General features: G+C 35.3%; 1 protein-coding gene across 6 annotated transcripts in view; it reads right to left on the minus strand.

The window, feature by feature from the left end:
• Positions 1-18,177, minus strand: part of MDGA2 (MAM domain containing glycosylphosphatidylinositol anchor 2) — a 782,115-nt gene that overhangs the window by 169,740 nt on the left and 594,198 nt on the right. For all 6 annotated transcript variants that reach the window (XM_023624618.2, XM_070275008.1, XM_070275000.1 and 3 more), the window contains one exon: positions 13,560-13,853. In XM_023624618.2, the coding sequence (XP_023480386.1) occupies positions 13,560-13,853 (294 nt within the window). The remainder of the gene's footprint in view (positions 1-13,559; positions 13,854-18,177) is intronic.

Raw genomic sequence — 18,177 nt, forward strand, 5'->3', positions numbered from 1 at the left:
GGAGTATGAAGAAGGGAAAATATCAAAAATTTCTCAGGTAGAATTCTAGAGAAAATCGGTTTGATTGTTTAAAACAGACAAGTGACAAGGTGTGTTCCATCTTCAATCAAGGAGCAATAGACTCAAGTTATAATCACCTAAAAGTATGTATGTATGTATGTATACGTGTGTGTGTGTGTACGTGTATAGAGAGAGAGAGGGAGGAGAGACTGACTTTCTGAAGGTAACATTCTTCACAAGCTTCCTTAGAAAATAATCATGTTTTCCCAAAATTATTGGAGGGAACAAAAATACCTATTGTAGGATTATCACATGGTTTATTAAATGTTTCTTTGGGTGTTGCCCAAGGTCATAATGGCTGTTTCAATTCAAATCTTTTTTAGTTGCCAACAAACACTAATGTGTATGCTGAACAAATTAGATTTTCTTGCCTAAATTAACTGATATAATATATTTAAAACCCTGGAAGCAGAACTTCTTTTTAACAGATTTCTCTGAGGGAGAAAAAGACTCAGAAACTTTTCAAAAAAGACTCCTGCTAAAGCAAATGGGCATTCTACTTTTTAAACTAGGCATTTGAGACAAAATGGCTTTGGAGAGAGAATAATAATTTCCAAGATACCATATCTTTTCATTGTTTTGTAAAATTTATCTTCTTTACAGATAAGCTGCAAAGGATATCTACATAGAAACAGACATACAAACAAAAATACAGTAATGTAAGTTGATTTATCAAGAATTCTGATGTTTTTTCAAAGAAACCAGAGAACAGTGTTCTTAATAAAATAGCAGATCCACAGTTTCTGAAAGCAAGTAATTGCAAAGTAGCACATATTTGTATGCATGATATTTCGACCAGTCTATGAATCCACTGTTGTAACTAGTGATCTTTGCCATTCTAAAGTGAAGTTAATGATAAACCAGACAAAGGGGAAGATTCAGGAAAAATTCACACGGCAATATCTTTAATAAAATTTTATAATTTTAACTCATCAGGCACTGAAATCTTGTCATTATCTATACTAAGAATGCTTTTTCCATAAGGTTTCAAGTGCACCGCTTTTTCTCTCGATGCAATGGGTGCAGAACAGCCAAGTACATGTCTTCAAGTTACCTGTTCTTGTACTTTTTACTCCTATCTTTCACTTAGAACAGACGTCTGAGTTATTTTAACACAGGGAACATGTGATGAAATGTTGTCATCTATGCACCCTTTCTTTAATTAAAGTATGCAGTTTCTAGGAAATTCCTAAAGTGGTAAGCAGAATATGTGTTTTCTGATGTATTCATTAAACATAAATCAGACTTTTGTTGGTAACGATTTCAAATGTGAAGATGACTTAGAGATCATCTTACTAAATTCCTCATTTGCATAAGGAAATTGGTGGTAAGAAATGTTAGAAGTAGACCCAGGGCCAGAATTAGAATCTATCCGACAATACATAGTCTCCTATTTCTCCCCTATTGCAGAGCGTACCCATATTCAAAGTTACAGTAAAAACTGTGTGTGTGGTGTTATATCTTCATTAACAAATCTACAGCTGACAAATGTGACCAAGGCCAGAAGTACATATTTCAAAATTCATTAATTTATGCATTTACTGATCTAGGCTTTTTTGTAAGATGCAATTATGACTCAGGAAACGAAGAGAATATATTCTCTTATGAGAGGGTGACAGAGAGAAAAGAGAGACAAACAAATATCCTATTTATGAGCAGAAGGTTGAAATTGCAGAGTCCAGAAAAAAGGTGCAGATTTAGAAGATAAAAAGATTAGACATAGCTGGAGGTTTCAAAGAGAAATTTCATGAGGGAAATGGCCTTTGTTGCCTTAAAAATGGTAGAGAGTGGGTTCAGTGAGGTGACTTTAAGTATATTTATGACAAAGGAAATGAAATTACAAAAAGCACGGCATTCAAAAGTGCACAGGATAATGAACTGTTCACCTTGATTGGAGTATAGTCTGTGATCTCAGAGAAGGGTGGAGAATCCTGTTTGCCAATTCAGGAGTCTGAACTTTGAATCACAGGTAATGAGAAACCATACAGAGAGGGAACAATCAATGCTTACATGTATGCCTTTGCCACAGAGAAGAGTTAACCAGGCAAATCGTGGCCACTGGGTTAATCTTTGGGTGAGAGGCAAAAGAGGGCATTCTTTTTTTCAGGTGGACCTGGAAATAATGAGAATCACTAATATAGAGCAAACAAAGAGGAACTTGAGCTGATAGTTGAGAAGATGACAATGTTAAAGCTCTCGGAACCTACAACACTTTCTCGCCCTTCACAGTTAGACAAGAATTTTCTGTCACTTGCAACTGGAAGTGTTCCTGCTCTTAAAGGAAGACTCATCTGACAGCGGTGTTCTGAGGGGAAGATCAGATATGAGGAAAATAGTATGAATTTCTTGAAGGAGATAAAAGGACCTACTTTTGAAAATGACAGTGGGACTGGAGAGGCAGGAATGGATTCCGAGAAGGTTTTGAGAACTAAGAGCTGACAATTAGGGAGTACTATCTATGTGTCACACACGGGGCTAAACACTTGTCCTGCGTCACCGAATTTAATTCTCAGAGAAATCTAGCATATAACGGATGAAAATAAATCTCCATCACGACAGACACAAACAAAATGAATATTCAGAGAAATTACAGTTGAAGTAACAAAGCTCGCATTTAAACCAGGTGTCTAATTTCAGAATCCAATATCCTAATTTCCAAATGCATGTTGGGAAAAAGGGAAGACAGAAATCTTGTTAACAGAGAGGAGGGAAGTCCCTTAGGTGAAAAGGGAACTCAAGAGGAGAAAAAATAACCACAGGGGAATCACCATAAGTTTAATTTTAGTCCTATTAGATTTTAGAATTCAACAGGAAGCTAAGTTGAAACTTCACAGAAGCTGGCTGAATGTCTCAGATACAAACGCGGGAAGATCTGCGTGGCAGTGAGAGTTCAAGTCACTAATGCCAAGCGGGAGGGTACAGAATAAGAGAACAACAGCACCAAAACCTGATCTGGAGGAAGGAAGAATACATAGCAATCAAGACATGATTGGAAAGCAAAAACAGAGCTGGCATGTGTGGCATCATAAAAGACAAAGAAGAAAAATGTAATAACAAGAATGAACATTCACTCAATAAACATGCCCTTTGCGTGGAGCCAACATTGAGACAGATAGATAGATAGAGAGATAGATAGATAATGTTAGAGAAAGATGGATATCGATAGAACGATAGATACGCATCAGACACATTTATATCTCTCTAACATTCATATCATCTTCATCTATGCCTGTGTGATTGATTGACATTCATTTGTAACTTAGGGTTTCAAGCCAGCACTTAAAGTGAAAATTTCATACACTTACATTACTTATATCTTTTAACTCAGCAATAAAATACTATATTTATCATTTTATGTTGTACACAAAGCAGTTAGTTTCTGTTTAATAACATACATCTTAGAACACTAGAATCACTGGAGAAAATGTTGACACTCTCAGTGTCACACAATGAAACTAAGAATAACTCAAGGAACGTCAGATTACTTCTGCCATTTGAACCTAAGATTTCAATGCAAATAATGAAAATGCTAAGAAACTGCATCTCATTTTTCTTGTTTTTCAATTCCTGCTTAATTTGTAATATTTTCCTCCCTTGATTAATTTTTGTAAATTAAACCCCTTCAATTAAAAAAAAATGCTACTCAAGTTACATAATAATCTTTCTCAAGGAAAAAATTTTATTTCATTCATTGGGAGACTTTATTAAAGAACAAAATCCACATATTCAGTAATTTTTAAGAACAGCATTTGACTTCTTTCTCTTTGAAAATAGTTTGAGATTAAGGAGAAAGAGTAATTTCCACATTTAAAGTAAGTCTAATAAGTGTGAAATCAAGGGAGAATTTCTTACAATTTCACAAGGCATGGTCAGCTTAAGTCTGAAAATTTCCTTTTGAAGAACCTTTGCTTTTGCCTACTAGAATCTTTAAGGTTTTAAGGAAATATTCATTTGCCAGAAGAAAAGAATTCATTACATGGGTCAAAATGACCTGATGGCACAGCATGAAATGCAGCTACTCCCTCCCAAGCCAGACACAAAGCCAGACCTACAAAGAAAGCTTACAGGCACAGAGGTTCACGAGGATGAGTCAAAAAGCAAGCTAAAAAAACCGTTATGTTGAAAAATACTTGCTGTAATTACTATGATCAAATGAAGAAAAATCCTAGAGCAAAAGAATGACTAAGACAGTTTAACATGATGATCAGAGCAGATACATTTAAGGGGTGGTAAACCTTTTCCTTGCTGCAGGAGAACTTGACCTTCTTTTAAAGTTCTAGCTCCATTCCCCTGGTAACCTGACAAGGGAAGAATGTCAACTATGATTTAGGCAACATTTCTGTATTAAATTGCTCTGGATTGAGAAGAATGTTAACACCTGATAGGAAGCCACAGCTTTGAGCTTCGTGTAGTGACTCTTGTAACTTCAGGACTCTGGAGGTTAGACCTACAGGTTTGTTATAAGAGGCATTGCCTCCTGTGGGCCAGAGGATTCTGCCAGAGTTCTCATCCCAAAGTTATGTAGATTCCTGTCTCTTTATATATGAGCCATCCAGGCAGTGGTTCTTCACCTGGGGTAATTTTGCCCAGCAAGGACATTTGGTAATCTCTGGAAACATCTTTAATTATAATGACTCAGTAGGAGGGGCGCTACCGGAGTCTCAAGATTAGAGGCTAGGGATGCCTCTAAACACTCTAAAATTAACTAGCCCCTCCACACAACAAATAACTAGTTTGGGCAGAATAATTCTCTGTGAGAGGTTGTCCTATGCATTCGGGACATTTAGCAGCATCTCTGGCCTCTACACACCAGATGCCAGTAGTTTCCCTCTTCCTCCAATCATGATAATCAAAAATGTTGTCAGAATTTTCAAGCGTCCCCACGAGTGGGGAGTGGGAAGGCATGTTGGCAAGCTGTGGTTTCTGCCTCACACCTGTGAGTGAATTTGATGCCATATGTCCCCATGAGAGTCTTGTGAGTTTGAATGTAGCTGAACTTAAGAAGACTTTCTGGTAGGTTATACAATAGAGTAGTTTAAAAGTTAGTAACACAATATAATATAACCCCAAATAATATCGTATATGCAAAAACCAAAAAGCTGTGGCTGGAATTAAATTACGCTATTCGAACAGTTGATAATCAATAAAGATAAAATTGGTAACAATAACATGTAAGCTAACATTCTATATGAACAATGCTTGCAGGTGAGTCAGACACTCTGGGAAACCAGTCTCTTCTGCTGGAGGGGCAGCAAGCACATCTTTCTCTCACAGTACTGGCCTCTGATTTCTCCCTTTTCATTAGTTTGACGAGCACCAACTGAAGTGCCTTCCGGACAATGAATCTCTTACTCTGCTAGGTAACTTCTGAAGTGCTGATGCATTTTTTTTCCTAACCAGAGACCCATGTCTTCTGCATAATTTATATTTCCCTCTGTACTAAGTCTTTTACCAATGATATACTTACAATGAATTGATAAAGTCACAGGTATGTTCATGGGATATATTATTGTAAACTTCTCGGTGTGATTTATTTTAATGGTTTATTATTATCACCTTTTTATTGTCATGGGAGAAGAGCACAGTATTTAGGAAATGCCTAAATTCTATATTTGGGAAGAACACATTTATTTTCCGATGAGAGGTAAATCTCTTTTTGACTAAGAAATATTAAAAAGGCCCAGAATTGCTGTAGTTCCACTATATATTTATATGCGTGTTTGTGTTCACCGCTCTGAGAGAATGTATTTCCATCAAATGAGAAAGGGAGGCGGAGAGGAAGACGGGCAGCATGAACTTCCTTCATTCCAAATACAATGAATTTAATTACGTATCTGAAGGTTTTCCAGGAAAAAGTATCCTTTTCATATTATGGAAGTGCTATAATCATCCGCCTAAATTTATTCCTGCACTACAGGGGCGGGCAGAAACACTTGGCTGACAGCATCAATGAACATAAGATGTGGTTGGGTTAAATTGTCAGTTCTTTCCACCATTCTGTTAAAACTGGCTGGTTCCTATGTCACTTTTTGCATAGGTGCTGATAATAAAACTTTTAATGGATAAGTTTTTCTAAACATTAAACTATGGTTGTATCTACATTGAGACAGCACCAGAGATGGAACAAGAAAAACAAATATATGCATTTATTTTCTTTATGTGATCCACATGGTGGATGAACTGAGCCTCTTTCCAGGTGATCTGTGCTCGACTGCCCATATCTGTGCTCTACACTGAGATAGTCTTTAGAAAGGGCGAGATGCTATTTTCTTTGACAGTCTGCTTAGCTGGTTGTCTACCCTGCTATCTTCTCTGGAAGAGGGAGAGAAGCAGGAGCAAAGAGATTGCCCAGCATGGCAGGAGCAGTTCAGCTAAAGTGAATTCATCCTGAAGACTTTCTGCAAAATAGCACATGCACTTGGGAAGTTCAATTTTCGAATACTCAGGAGTAATACAAAAATAAAATGTTTAAACAAATCTGTTTCCAAGGCACCTCCATTATAATTCCTCATTAAATCCACTGGGGAATGAGGTAAGATGTATTTATATGTTGACTTTAAATAAAAATTCTGGAGTTTATTTTATACAGTTTAAATTGTACACCATCTTACAAGAATATTGTCTCTTCTTTTTAAAGAAAAGATCTTAACTATGTGGGAGAGTGGAAAGGTAGGATGGGAGAAAACAGCATAAACATTAACGTTTTCAAAATATTAACATTGCCTCAGGGTTTAGTTGTCAGTATTTCTAATAACTGCTGCAAACAGCAAAAGAATGAATATGGCCATTTGATTCAAATAAAGGAATGCTGTGTAATAAATGCGGAATTCTATTTAATAATCATTAACACTAAAATATGAAAAATGAATGCTTAAAATATTATTTTCTAAGTCAACTTAAAAACTTTTCCCTAAGCTACATTCTAGTTGAGTATATTACACAGTTTCGCAGTGGGAAGATGAAATTAAGAATTTCTTACCAAGCAGAGTTTTCACTTTAAACTTTGCCCAGGTGCAGAGATCCCAAAAAAGTGTCAAGTAATCAAGAATCTACAAATTTGACAAGTGTTGTGGTGCTAGAAATGTAAGACTTGCCTTGGCTTTCAAAGAGCTTAAATTCTAGAAGGCATGGGGCAACAACCGTTATTAAAAAACAGTAAAATAGAGCATAGGAGGAATGACTTTTGAAAGCAAAACAATGGATCCTTTACATGAAAATATACCAGAACTTACATATTAAAGTGCTAATCAGAATAATTTCCATTTTGTGCTACAGGGTAGGCAATGTTCTAGTTAGTCTGCAAAATTGTTTTAAATAAATACTAACTTACAATTGGGAAGCATTTTTTTCTTTTTGGAAGTAAGAAAAGCAAAACTCAGATAAATCAAGATATGTGCTAAGGTCCATACATACAGTTTTAAATTAAACAAGGAGGCTATGGGATTGAGGTGGCTCTAACACCTTGGTGGCTACAGAAGCAACCCAAAACCTAAGCCGATAAATGACTCAAGGCTCCGAAATTGAAACAGAAGGGCAACCAATCGCAAACAGCCAACTCCGCTTTAAGCTAGAAACAATCAATAATTTCCTTACGTTGCTTCTGGCTCTTCCCTCGCCAGCTCCTGTCGGTGGGTAGAGTGTTCCTAATCATGTCTGTTTGGCACTGCCTGAAGAGAATCAATTTTTGCTCAAATAAACTCTTAAAATTTTTACTGTGCCTCAGATTATCTTTTAACAATAGTAATAAGTGATAAAAGCTAGGATTTTCTAGGTCAAAGAAAATTCTTCAAGTGAACGCTCTCTTCAAAGTTATCATCCTTACAGAGGCAGTGGTTATATAATCACGACGTTGTTATTACCTAAAAAATATTGAAAATAACCTTGAACTTACCATTTATGTTTCTGACAGTCTTTTGAATAACCCCAAAGGTAAGTTTTCAAATTGTGAGGGTGAATTTATTAAATGAGAGTAATCCAAAGTCTACTGGAACCAAGTCATTTTAGTGAAAGGAGTGAATCCAATTAGATAATAAAAATTTGGTATGAAAACAATAACAATCATTACAAGTATTTCTTTGTGTTGCTCAAACTAACTCTAAAGGTAATTTTACAAGACAGTTTTGAGGAAGGCAATGGTCAAATAATAAGCAATGATTTTGAAAGAAGTATATCATCTAATGCATATGTTCATAAGGAAGTTCTCCTTTGAAGGCCTAAGTTGTCTTGTGCACACTCAACACCAGTGTCCATAGGACTATCAAAGAGGGCCCTTCTCAGTCACCAAGAGGCTTTCTAATGGGGTGGGACTTAGCCAGGACTAAAATGGGAAAAAGCAGCTGAAGAATTGGTGGGAAGTGGAGAAAGGAGGACGAGGAGCTTAGCTAAAGAGAATCACCAAGTTGATGAGTGTAAGATGGGATGGGCTGAATTCTTTTGGAAAATAGGAAACAAATCTGGAGAAGCAGGGCTTTCCAGACTACTGAGCTGGAAGTCACTTTATTGCTCTGCTAGTAAATTAACATTCTTGTCCATTCACTTATAAATTCCTTCAACAACCTTTAAAATCTCCCTGTGTGAATATGGCAAATGGCTCCCTTGTTTCCTCTCTTATCAATAGTTACCTTGTCTCTCATATAGCTTTAGATTAATCTCTAGTCACACTGTTATTTTCAGAGGAATTTTGCTTTTTTAAAATCCAAAAAGTAGTTACATTCACTCAAAACAGTCATTCTATACATCTCAACACTACAGAAAATTACTCAGTAATTTAACAATAATGAGCATATATGTTACAGTACATTCCAGTCTGTTGTTAATTTCCTTTTTCTTTAGAATATCCATGATATTCTACTTTGGTAGAATACACATTTTGATTGAAAGTCCTTAATACACACTCTTCACTAAATTTCTTGAGGAAAAGAGTGAGCAATAAAGTCCTGATCTGTGGCTCCGTCCTCTTCACTCAATTTGGTCTTGCTTTGGAAACAAATAAAGCACATGGGTTTCTCAACAGCCTCGAGTATTTTCTTTTATAACTTTCCTTCATTTGGAAGCTAGAACTTGTAAGTAGTGTATGAAATCTCATTTAAAGATAGCTGAAAGACCCTTACTTAATACAATTTAATACTACCATCAGTCTTTGGTTTTTAGTGTATATTTTATACCTCACAACAGAAATACCTTATCTTTAATGTCGGGGCAGCAAATGCGCATACATATACAATGAAGCTTGAACGACAAAAGTGACATTCACTGCAGTGTGTCTTCTCCAGCTGATTTTCAAGGAAATCAAAATATATTCACTTTTTCAGAATATACTCACTGTACTAAGAGATTTTGCCAGTGTTTTGAGATGAAACCGTTTAAAGGATAAGCTTTTATTAAAAAGAAAATATTATGGTTTATGAAATTAAATTGATAGCATGCAATATTATAAGCTTAAGTATACTTATATAATACAAATATAAGGATAAGAAAAACAATAATTTCTTTTAGGAGGACAATAGGTATATCTTAGTCTCTTCATTTAATATACATATTTGAATATATTCATCCAGTGGCATTTTTATTTAATCAATATTCAAATGATCAGTAGTCTAATGAATAAAAAATTGCCTTTATATTGTTACTTTCTTCAAGAAATTGTTCTATTTTTGTTCAATAAGCTCTATACAAACCACAGTTTTCAAATGATATGAATCAATGAACAGATATTTATTTTCAATGATTCTATTCTAATGCCGCTTCAAATAAAAATGAACGAGAAAGTTGACAAAAGAATTGTTATATAGTTCCAAAAACATGTGAATGAAATTAAGCAATGGCTGAAAACTTGAAGGACTGTTATTAAAACTTTACCTTGTACTTTGCAGTTTCATCTAGCAATTTTTTAAAATTTAGATTAATTTGAAACCAATACTTTTTCAAAATCTTACGTTTATATTCGCAACTTCCTATTCTGGTGCATATCATTTGTGGTAATTGGCAATTGTAGAAGTCAAAAATATTGTAGAATAAATTTTGCTTTCCAGGAATGAGCAATGTGCACAAGAATTTAATAATTTACACTATTTCATTATGGAGATTAAGCTACTCTTAACAGGATATAGAACAGCGTAAAATACCTCTAGGCTTCTGTCACTAGCTAAATCGCTCACTATCTACACATTTTAAGAGGCAAATCAATTGGAGATAGTAAATAATTCAAAAAGTTTTAATAAAATGATTGCTTTAAAATTTTAACTTGACATTAGCCAAGCATAAATCTAATTTGTAGATTTAGAACATTAAACTAAGTGGACTGTTCCATTATTTATATAAGATGGAAATATATATATACTATTTCTTTTTAGGCCTTTATAGTCTACACTCATCACAGTCCTACATTCAACCACTCCTGTGCTCCTGTTGATTGGTTATTGTTTATTTGGACACAAGTAAAACTAAACAAGGAAAAAAATGTGCCTAGGAGATACCAGATTTTTTTTGTTTGTTTCTTATTTATTATGATCATCACTTTTTTATTATTTTACATTTCAAAACAGATAAAATTATATATAAATAAATGTGTGTGTGACTACACATACACATTGCATGAGCATGTGTGGAAAACAGATCGTCTCAGAATCTGTCAAGGGAATAAACATTTTAAGAAAGGAGATCTTAATAAACTAAAGTGCAGGGATCAAGTCCTGTAAAAGGTATTTCATAAGAGTTAGAACAACTTGACATCTTCTTCCTTCACCCACTTGAGCACTTTCAGATATCAACCTATATGCAACAAGTTTTCAAGTACTTCTGCAACCTGAATAAGAAAAACCAGTCATGCAAGAAGTATGCAAAGTATATATTCTTATTCCATTTGTTAGCGTAACTTACATTTACTCAATACATTTACTGAATAGCTAAAATGTAAAATATATTATGCCTGCAATACAAAATATATAAAGCATAGCTTGTTAGCTGAAACTATGTAACGAATTGCTGAAGATGATATAAACACATGCACGTACATGTGTGCATATGTTTGAAATAACTTAATATTTTATATTCCATATGAATACTTTTTCCATGTAGCATGGCTGTCCAAGTTAAGCACAAATACCATACTTTTAAGAAATCAATATACCAGAATGTATATTGAAAATATTAAATATTAATATTTATAATAATACTAAAATAATATTAAAAATAGTATCAGAATTCCAGCATTATTAGTTTTGCAGGAATAAGCCTTAGGTACGCATGCAGGCTGGACCTGCTAGCAGGAATTATGTGCCTGAAAAATCAACGTTTGATTTCTCAGAAATATTCCGTAGTTGTTGCCAGTGATTTGTACCTGGCAAATGCTCAGATACATAACGAGATTCTTCAGAAGAGTTGGGAATACATGAAAGGGAGCTTCTTGAAAGACTTCATGGCATCCTCACCTGGCTGACAAGACTGCTGGCATCCAGCTGTCTTCCTGACAGGCCTGGGAAGCCAGCCTCTGAGAGCAAGTGCTGTTAGATTACAACCCCCAACCCCACCACGCTCTGTGACGTCATCTTGGGATGCAGATCTTTTTTACATACATTAAATGAACTAGACTTTGCTTATATCTATGGTGTCTTTTTAGTCAATTACATCCTGTGACACTAGAGACAATTGTGCCAGTAGTTATTTTCATCCACTATTTTTGAATCTTAAAATCTTGTGCTGAATTTAACACTTCCTATGGGACTTATTAAGGAGCAAATAAAAAAAAAAAAAACTCCTCAATAGAATTCTGGAGGTTAGTATATTCTATGGAGATTGGAAATCCTGGTTCTTGAAAATTCCCTAGCGCCACTGGGTTCCACAGCTTTCCTTTGTATCGCAGCTTCCTGGAGAGGTGTGAGCAGAGTGAAAACTAATTGCCCTAAGAGCCTTGGGGACACTGAAGCTTGGGCAGACTCCGGAGGAAGCACAGAATCCTGTGATCACCAACAAGGAGTGCTCATAATCCTTTCAACTTCCTCTGTGGTCACTTGAAGGTGTTTCTTTTTTTTTGGAGAAATAAGGAGAGGTTTCTCTTATTCTTTTTTCTTTCTGAAACCTGTTTTCACATGAACCTCCCACCTATGAACTTTCTGTCATGTGTATAAAGGCCAGCAAGGAAAAAAGCAATACTGAAGGTCTGAATTGAACTTGCTATCTAAAAGTTGCGTTATTTGGAGAAAAAACTAGTAATCAATTGGAAATCAGGCAAAGTATTTGACAAATATCAGTTTGTACATTTATAGGACAAATAGCATACTGGAATTGAGTTTCCTTAGAAGAGGGACGGAGAAAGGTTGAGTAGCATCCAGAACCTTGCTCTTGTCCCCCTTCCCAACACACCTTACACAGAAATGCATTTGTTGTTATCAGTCACAAACGTAATCCTTCCATATCTCAATTATTCTTTCAAATTTAAAGTCAGATAATTCTATCTGCCAACATCCTTAAGTCTAATATAAAAATAGACATTTATGGAATAAATTCTATTTTCCATTTTCTGAGTTACAGAAGAACCACAGAAAGAAAACAACAACATTGCTTATTGAAGTGTATAGTTTCATCTAACTCATTCATTTTTTTCAAGACTTTGCCACCTTGTATTTAACAGAGAGTATATCAATTAACATTCACACCAGCACTACTGGAGTTTGAACAGATCTTGTTTAGTTTGCTTCTCCTCTTTCAGCAATGTTCGCACCACCTGCCATCCGAATTACCAAGGCATCCTCTAATAACCCAACACCAGCGACATCATCAAACTTCTTCTCAGATTTATGAATTTAGGTAGTCTTAATACTGAACGCAAATACAAAGCACACGATGTCTACAATTCTTTTTGTTAGAATTGTAACTGATTTCAATAAAAATACTTAAAAATCTTTCACATTCAATCCTCACAGTGAAACAGTTATCTCTTGAGAAAGTCAAGTGAAAATTCAGCACCTAATACCTGCCTGAATTATCTCAATATTAGTAGATAATTAAGCAATCTACTATTGCAACCTCAGATACGCAAACATAGATTTCAATGATCAAGTCTTCACAATTTAAGCAAAGGGATGCCTTAAAATAGGTGGATAATTTGGACAAAGGGCACACAATTGCCTGAAGTAGAAACAGGAACTGTGAAAACAAAAGAGTATTATAATCTGAATGAGCAGTTACTTCCAGTTTCCACTCTGCTTCATTGCACACGGCCAGTTTTTAACCATTAGGTTTGTTGATTCTTTGGCATTAACTAACCACCCAACACCATCATAATCATCACACACACACTAATAGAATTCTTTTCTACTGCGGGGCATTAGTTCAAGTAATAAGCAGATTTAGGGAAAATTATAGTTTAAATTGGGTAGCAATAATGTAGAAATATTTTATCCTAATCCAATTCCAAAAGTCACCTCATTTTACTGGTAGAATAGTGGTATCATTTCTTCCCTGGTCCCCCACAAGAAACACAAAGAAAAAAATGTACTTACACTGCACGATGAGCTGCACCAAGGCTTCTCTTGGTTTCACATTAAATCCATTGTACTGGCTGGTCTGACATCTGTACATTCCTGACATCTCCCTAGACACATTCACGATCCTCAGTGTTCCGTCATAACTCTCCATTTGCATTGACCCATCAGGCATTGCGACTTCCTTATCCGCTCTAGACCAAAGGATGATGGGTTTAGGTTTTCCAGTTACTTGACATTGCAGTTCTATTGTATCTCCTTCTCTGGTGACCAAAGGTGATTTTTCCTGTGGAACAGTCAGATTGGGTGGAACTTGAAATGGGAAAAAGAAAATTTTTCAAGGTTAGTATAAACTGGTAAAGCATATTCAAACACAGAAAATCATAAGGAAACAATTTCTGCTGGTTGAAGAAATGTGGACAATTCAGATGAATAAAATTATAGAGACCTTGGGAATAAATGGCACATATTCTCCCTTAGAATATTCTGAATTGTTTTCACAGAACTCCCTCAAATCAGGTCTTCAAACATTAGCAAAATAAATAAAGCATTAAATTGGACCTGAATGGCCAACATAAGAACAATCTACTCATTGACTTGCCATTCTCAGCCATTAACTGGGTCTTTAATATCTGCCTTTCATGGAAGAGAGGTCGCGCTTGCTGAGGGTAGGATTCCCCTTTCAGTCTTCCGCGTCCTCTGTTGTTGCCGCTTACCCAAGGATGCCGTAAGAGGGGGTAAGAGGCATTGTAGACTGTAGACGTAGCAGACACACTAAACACGAGTAGCAGGAAAGGAGAAAGGACAACCTTTGATACAAATCAGAAGTTTTGACTCTGGTTTAGAAACTTGCCAAATTGCTAATGTTTAGGGTTTGCTTTCTCCCTAGTGGAAATGGAATGGAGGAATTGACTGCAATGCCACACTGACAATCCACTGTATTCTTCTCTTTTGGACTTTTAATATTTTTTGACATTTAAATTTCATAGAATTTCACGTTAAGACATTTCGAGATCATTGTAAATAGTTTGTCATGGTGTCGCCACTATTTCTGTAAAATTAAGTTTAGGTGAATTTTCAGAAATATATTTCAATGATATAAGAATTATAATTTTCTCAAGTGAAGATAATTTCTGATTTCAATGAAGATATTTCTGAGAAAATTAGATTGATTTTACCGGAATTTACTTGACTGTGCTGGAATATATTTATGTTAGGGTTTAGTGAAAAACATGAACCAATATGAGGTAAGTACTACCCAATCAGTTTTCTTACGAACAATATAACCTGTTCCATTGGAAGACTTTTCTTATACAAATGTATACGAATTCAAATGTATTTATGCAATAGAACATATATCAAAAAAGCATGGGCTACATTAGAATGCCAGAATAAGAACAACCAGAAATATATGAATAATTCTATCCTTCCAATAAAAGTCATATGCTCCCTTTGGAGGCAGTGCTGCAGATGGATGAAAAGGCAAAGGATTTAGTCTCTCTCCTAGCATTACTGTGCTCCAGCGCCCAGGAACCAAAACAAACATAATTAATTTTTCAATTATCTTTCAACTAATGTTGAAATGCTGTTTCTCTTATTTCACACACAGAAAAATAAATTCACTTCCAAAGTGATACGAGAATTCAAGTTATTTTGCTACTTAAGTATCTTCATGTCTAGTTTTTCACTTAATTCTTCCGTTTACTTCTTATTTTAAAAAACTAGTTAAATAACACATAGCGTCTTGGAAATTAGAAAATGTGAAACGTGAACCACCACCTTCTTGAAGTACATATACACATTCTAAGAACTGGCATTAACAAAATACATGTTTAAAAATGGCTGCATTTTAAAATCCTACATGGTTACATAATTCATTCTTGTCAATCTAAACAATTAAATGATTTAGTTAAATAACTTGGGGTTTTTTGAAGTGAAACTCAAGGGAATAACGCAATTCTAAGCAGCATTTTGTAACAAGAGGATGGAAAAGAAGCTGCGATTTTTATTGCCCCTCCAGGAGAAAGGACACAGAGTAACAGCAGTAACCTCAGCAGTTAACATTAATTATGCCCCTACTGTGGCACAGTGGGGGATTTTACATTTGCATTTCATTTCTTTGATGATCCTAAAGATCAATTACTTAATATTGAAGTTTAACAGAAGAAAACATTGAGAATAAGAGAGAATGAATTCTTTGATTTGAAAAAAATTCAAATTGAGGCCAATTTATAGTGGGTGGCCAACGTAGAGACCTGACCCCTGAAGCTGGCTTCAGTAAACTTCTGCAGCTGGAGGGAATAACTGGAGTTAGCAGTGGGCTCCTCTCCTCCTGCTCATGACCACTCTGTTCCTAGGGGCAAATCGGACCAGTTCCCCTGCCCATCTCTTGGTCACTGTCTCAGGGACAATAAGAAAGAGTCAAAGTAGAAATGTGAGGGGGTAAATACATATTTTGCACATATAATATAGCATGCCTTATATATCTATGTCTTAAATATCTGTATTGATCTATGTTAGAATATTTCTCATATATAAGTCAAAACTGCTTATAAAATACACCAATTAAAATAAATTTCCAAATTTTGATAAATGTATGTGAAATAAATGAAAAGAAATTATGAATTAAAAGATTATTTAGTAGAGTGTTATTATGTGAAATCTCCTATCCTCTTCTCTTCCAGGAACAAGCCACATGACCTTAGCCAAGCTTAACCACTCTGGATATTAATTTCTTCATTTTTGAAACTATGCATTTGTACTTCATGAGCCCCATCGTTATTAATGTCCTGACTATAGGAACAAATAGTAAAACGTCAAAGATAGAAATGGTGCTAAATGAAAGTATTTATTTCCTGACTTAAGATAAATATTCAAAGATCTTATTAGGCCATTCTAATAAAAACACATCCTTGACTAGCTGCATTTTTTAAAGTTTTATGATGACAAATAGTTCAAAAATTCTCTGTAAATTTGTTTATGTTATTCATTTATTTAGATAAACTTTCTTCCCTATCTAATAAAAATTACAGAAACATAAAACTCAGTTTTAATCTAGGTAAATTCCAAATAGATTTTTTTAATAAATTAGATCCGTTTTTGCTAAATAGCAGAGCCTAATTAAAGTATAGTTTATTTTCCATCTCTTCCATGAGGCCTTTTAAATCTTGAAATCAGAGTTAATCCTTTGGTTGCAAATCTCTTGGTCAAGAAGAGCTTACAACTTCTCAAGGTTTTCATAGGCTCCTCTCTCTCTGTCCACATTAAATTTTCCTTTCTCTAGAATTCTATACTCAACTCTCTTAATTATTATATAAATTTTTCTGTTAAGAGATCCCCTTTGTTCTCACAAATTTCTCTCTGTTTTATATGTTGATAATACGAATTCTAACTTTATCCCAAGGCTAAGATTGCAGCCTATTTCTAGCTTCCCAAAGTCTTTCAAATCCCCACATCTAAGCACTATTTATTTCTTGACTTAGTCGTGAGTTAATTATCAACACACCTCATCTGTTGATTAAAAACCACAGTTTTCTTTGTTTTACCATTTCTTCTTCCTCACCACTTCCAATCAGCTGCTTTGTTCCTCTATCAAAGGTCTCTCATATCTGTCTGTCTTTTCATGGCTATCGGTTGATTTCCTGGTAGATGTTGTCACTCTCTCCTCTTGTGACAGTGTCCTAAGTGGACTCTCGTCCTTAGTCTAATTCTTCCAGGCCCCTGTCACAAGCTTTATCACCATAAACACAATTCTGTTCACATCACTAGGAAAACTACAGCCCTCATTGAGAGTGCTCATCATAATATTGCTTTAATAAAAAAAAAAATTGAAAACAGGCTGACAGATTTATTAAATGAACCCTGGTACAGTCGCACAATAGAATATGATGCAGTCTTTTTCAATGGTAATGTACTAGATCTACATTTATTGATAAAGATATTTATATTGTTAAGCAAGAAAAGGATGCAAGTGAATAGTATGATTAGCTATACCCACTGTTAATAAGTGAGTAAAACATGTCACTGAGCAGTACGAACAGCAGTATCGAATTTTTACATAAAAACTGAATATGCCAATGGATGTTAAGAAGGAGCTCCTTCAAGGGGAGAACATGTATGATTCATCGTCATATTGTCAGCATCCACCACTCCATTTCACACGTGATGGGAACTCAGTAAAAACTTTTACATTGAATGTACAAATTAAGACTGTGAGGCACCTGTGCCCTGATTCAGGGAAGAGAGGGAGACTCACACGGGGAAAAATCCAGAGGAACACAAAGCCCAAAAGGTACTAGACCAAAACACTAACAGTGGTTCTCTCTGGGTGTGGGGTTATTGGCAAATTTTATTTTCTCTGTATATTTTCCTTCATTTTTACTCTTCTACAATATGTGCAATGCACATCAGCATATTGCCTGCTCTAAGAAGCCCAGAGAAACTTAAAATAAAAAGCAACCTATTTTCCAAAGCTCATTTGATGAAAAGTCCACTTTTTAATAACACAAATGTATCACTCTGGGCATGGTGTTCTGGACAACATAGCCTGAGAAGTGCTCCTCTAGACTTGCTCACTCCTATAACCCTCACTCAGGTGCAATCTCACCAACAAGAGCCCCTCAGGGCCCTTGAGCCA

The sequence above is a fragment of the Equus caballus genome, chromosome 1, assembly GCF_041296265.1.
Source record: "Equus caballus isolate H_3958 breed thoroughbred chromosome 1, TB-T2T, whole genome shotgun sequence".
In the NCBI taxonomy this organism is placed as follows: domain Eukaryota; kingdom Metazoa; phylum Chordata; class Mammalia; order Perissodactyla; family Equidae; genus Equus; species Equus caballus.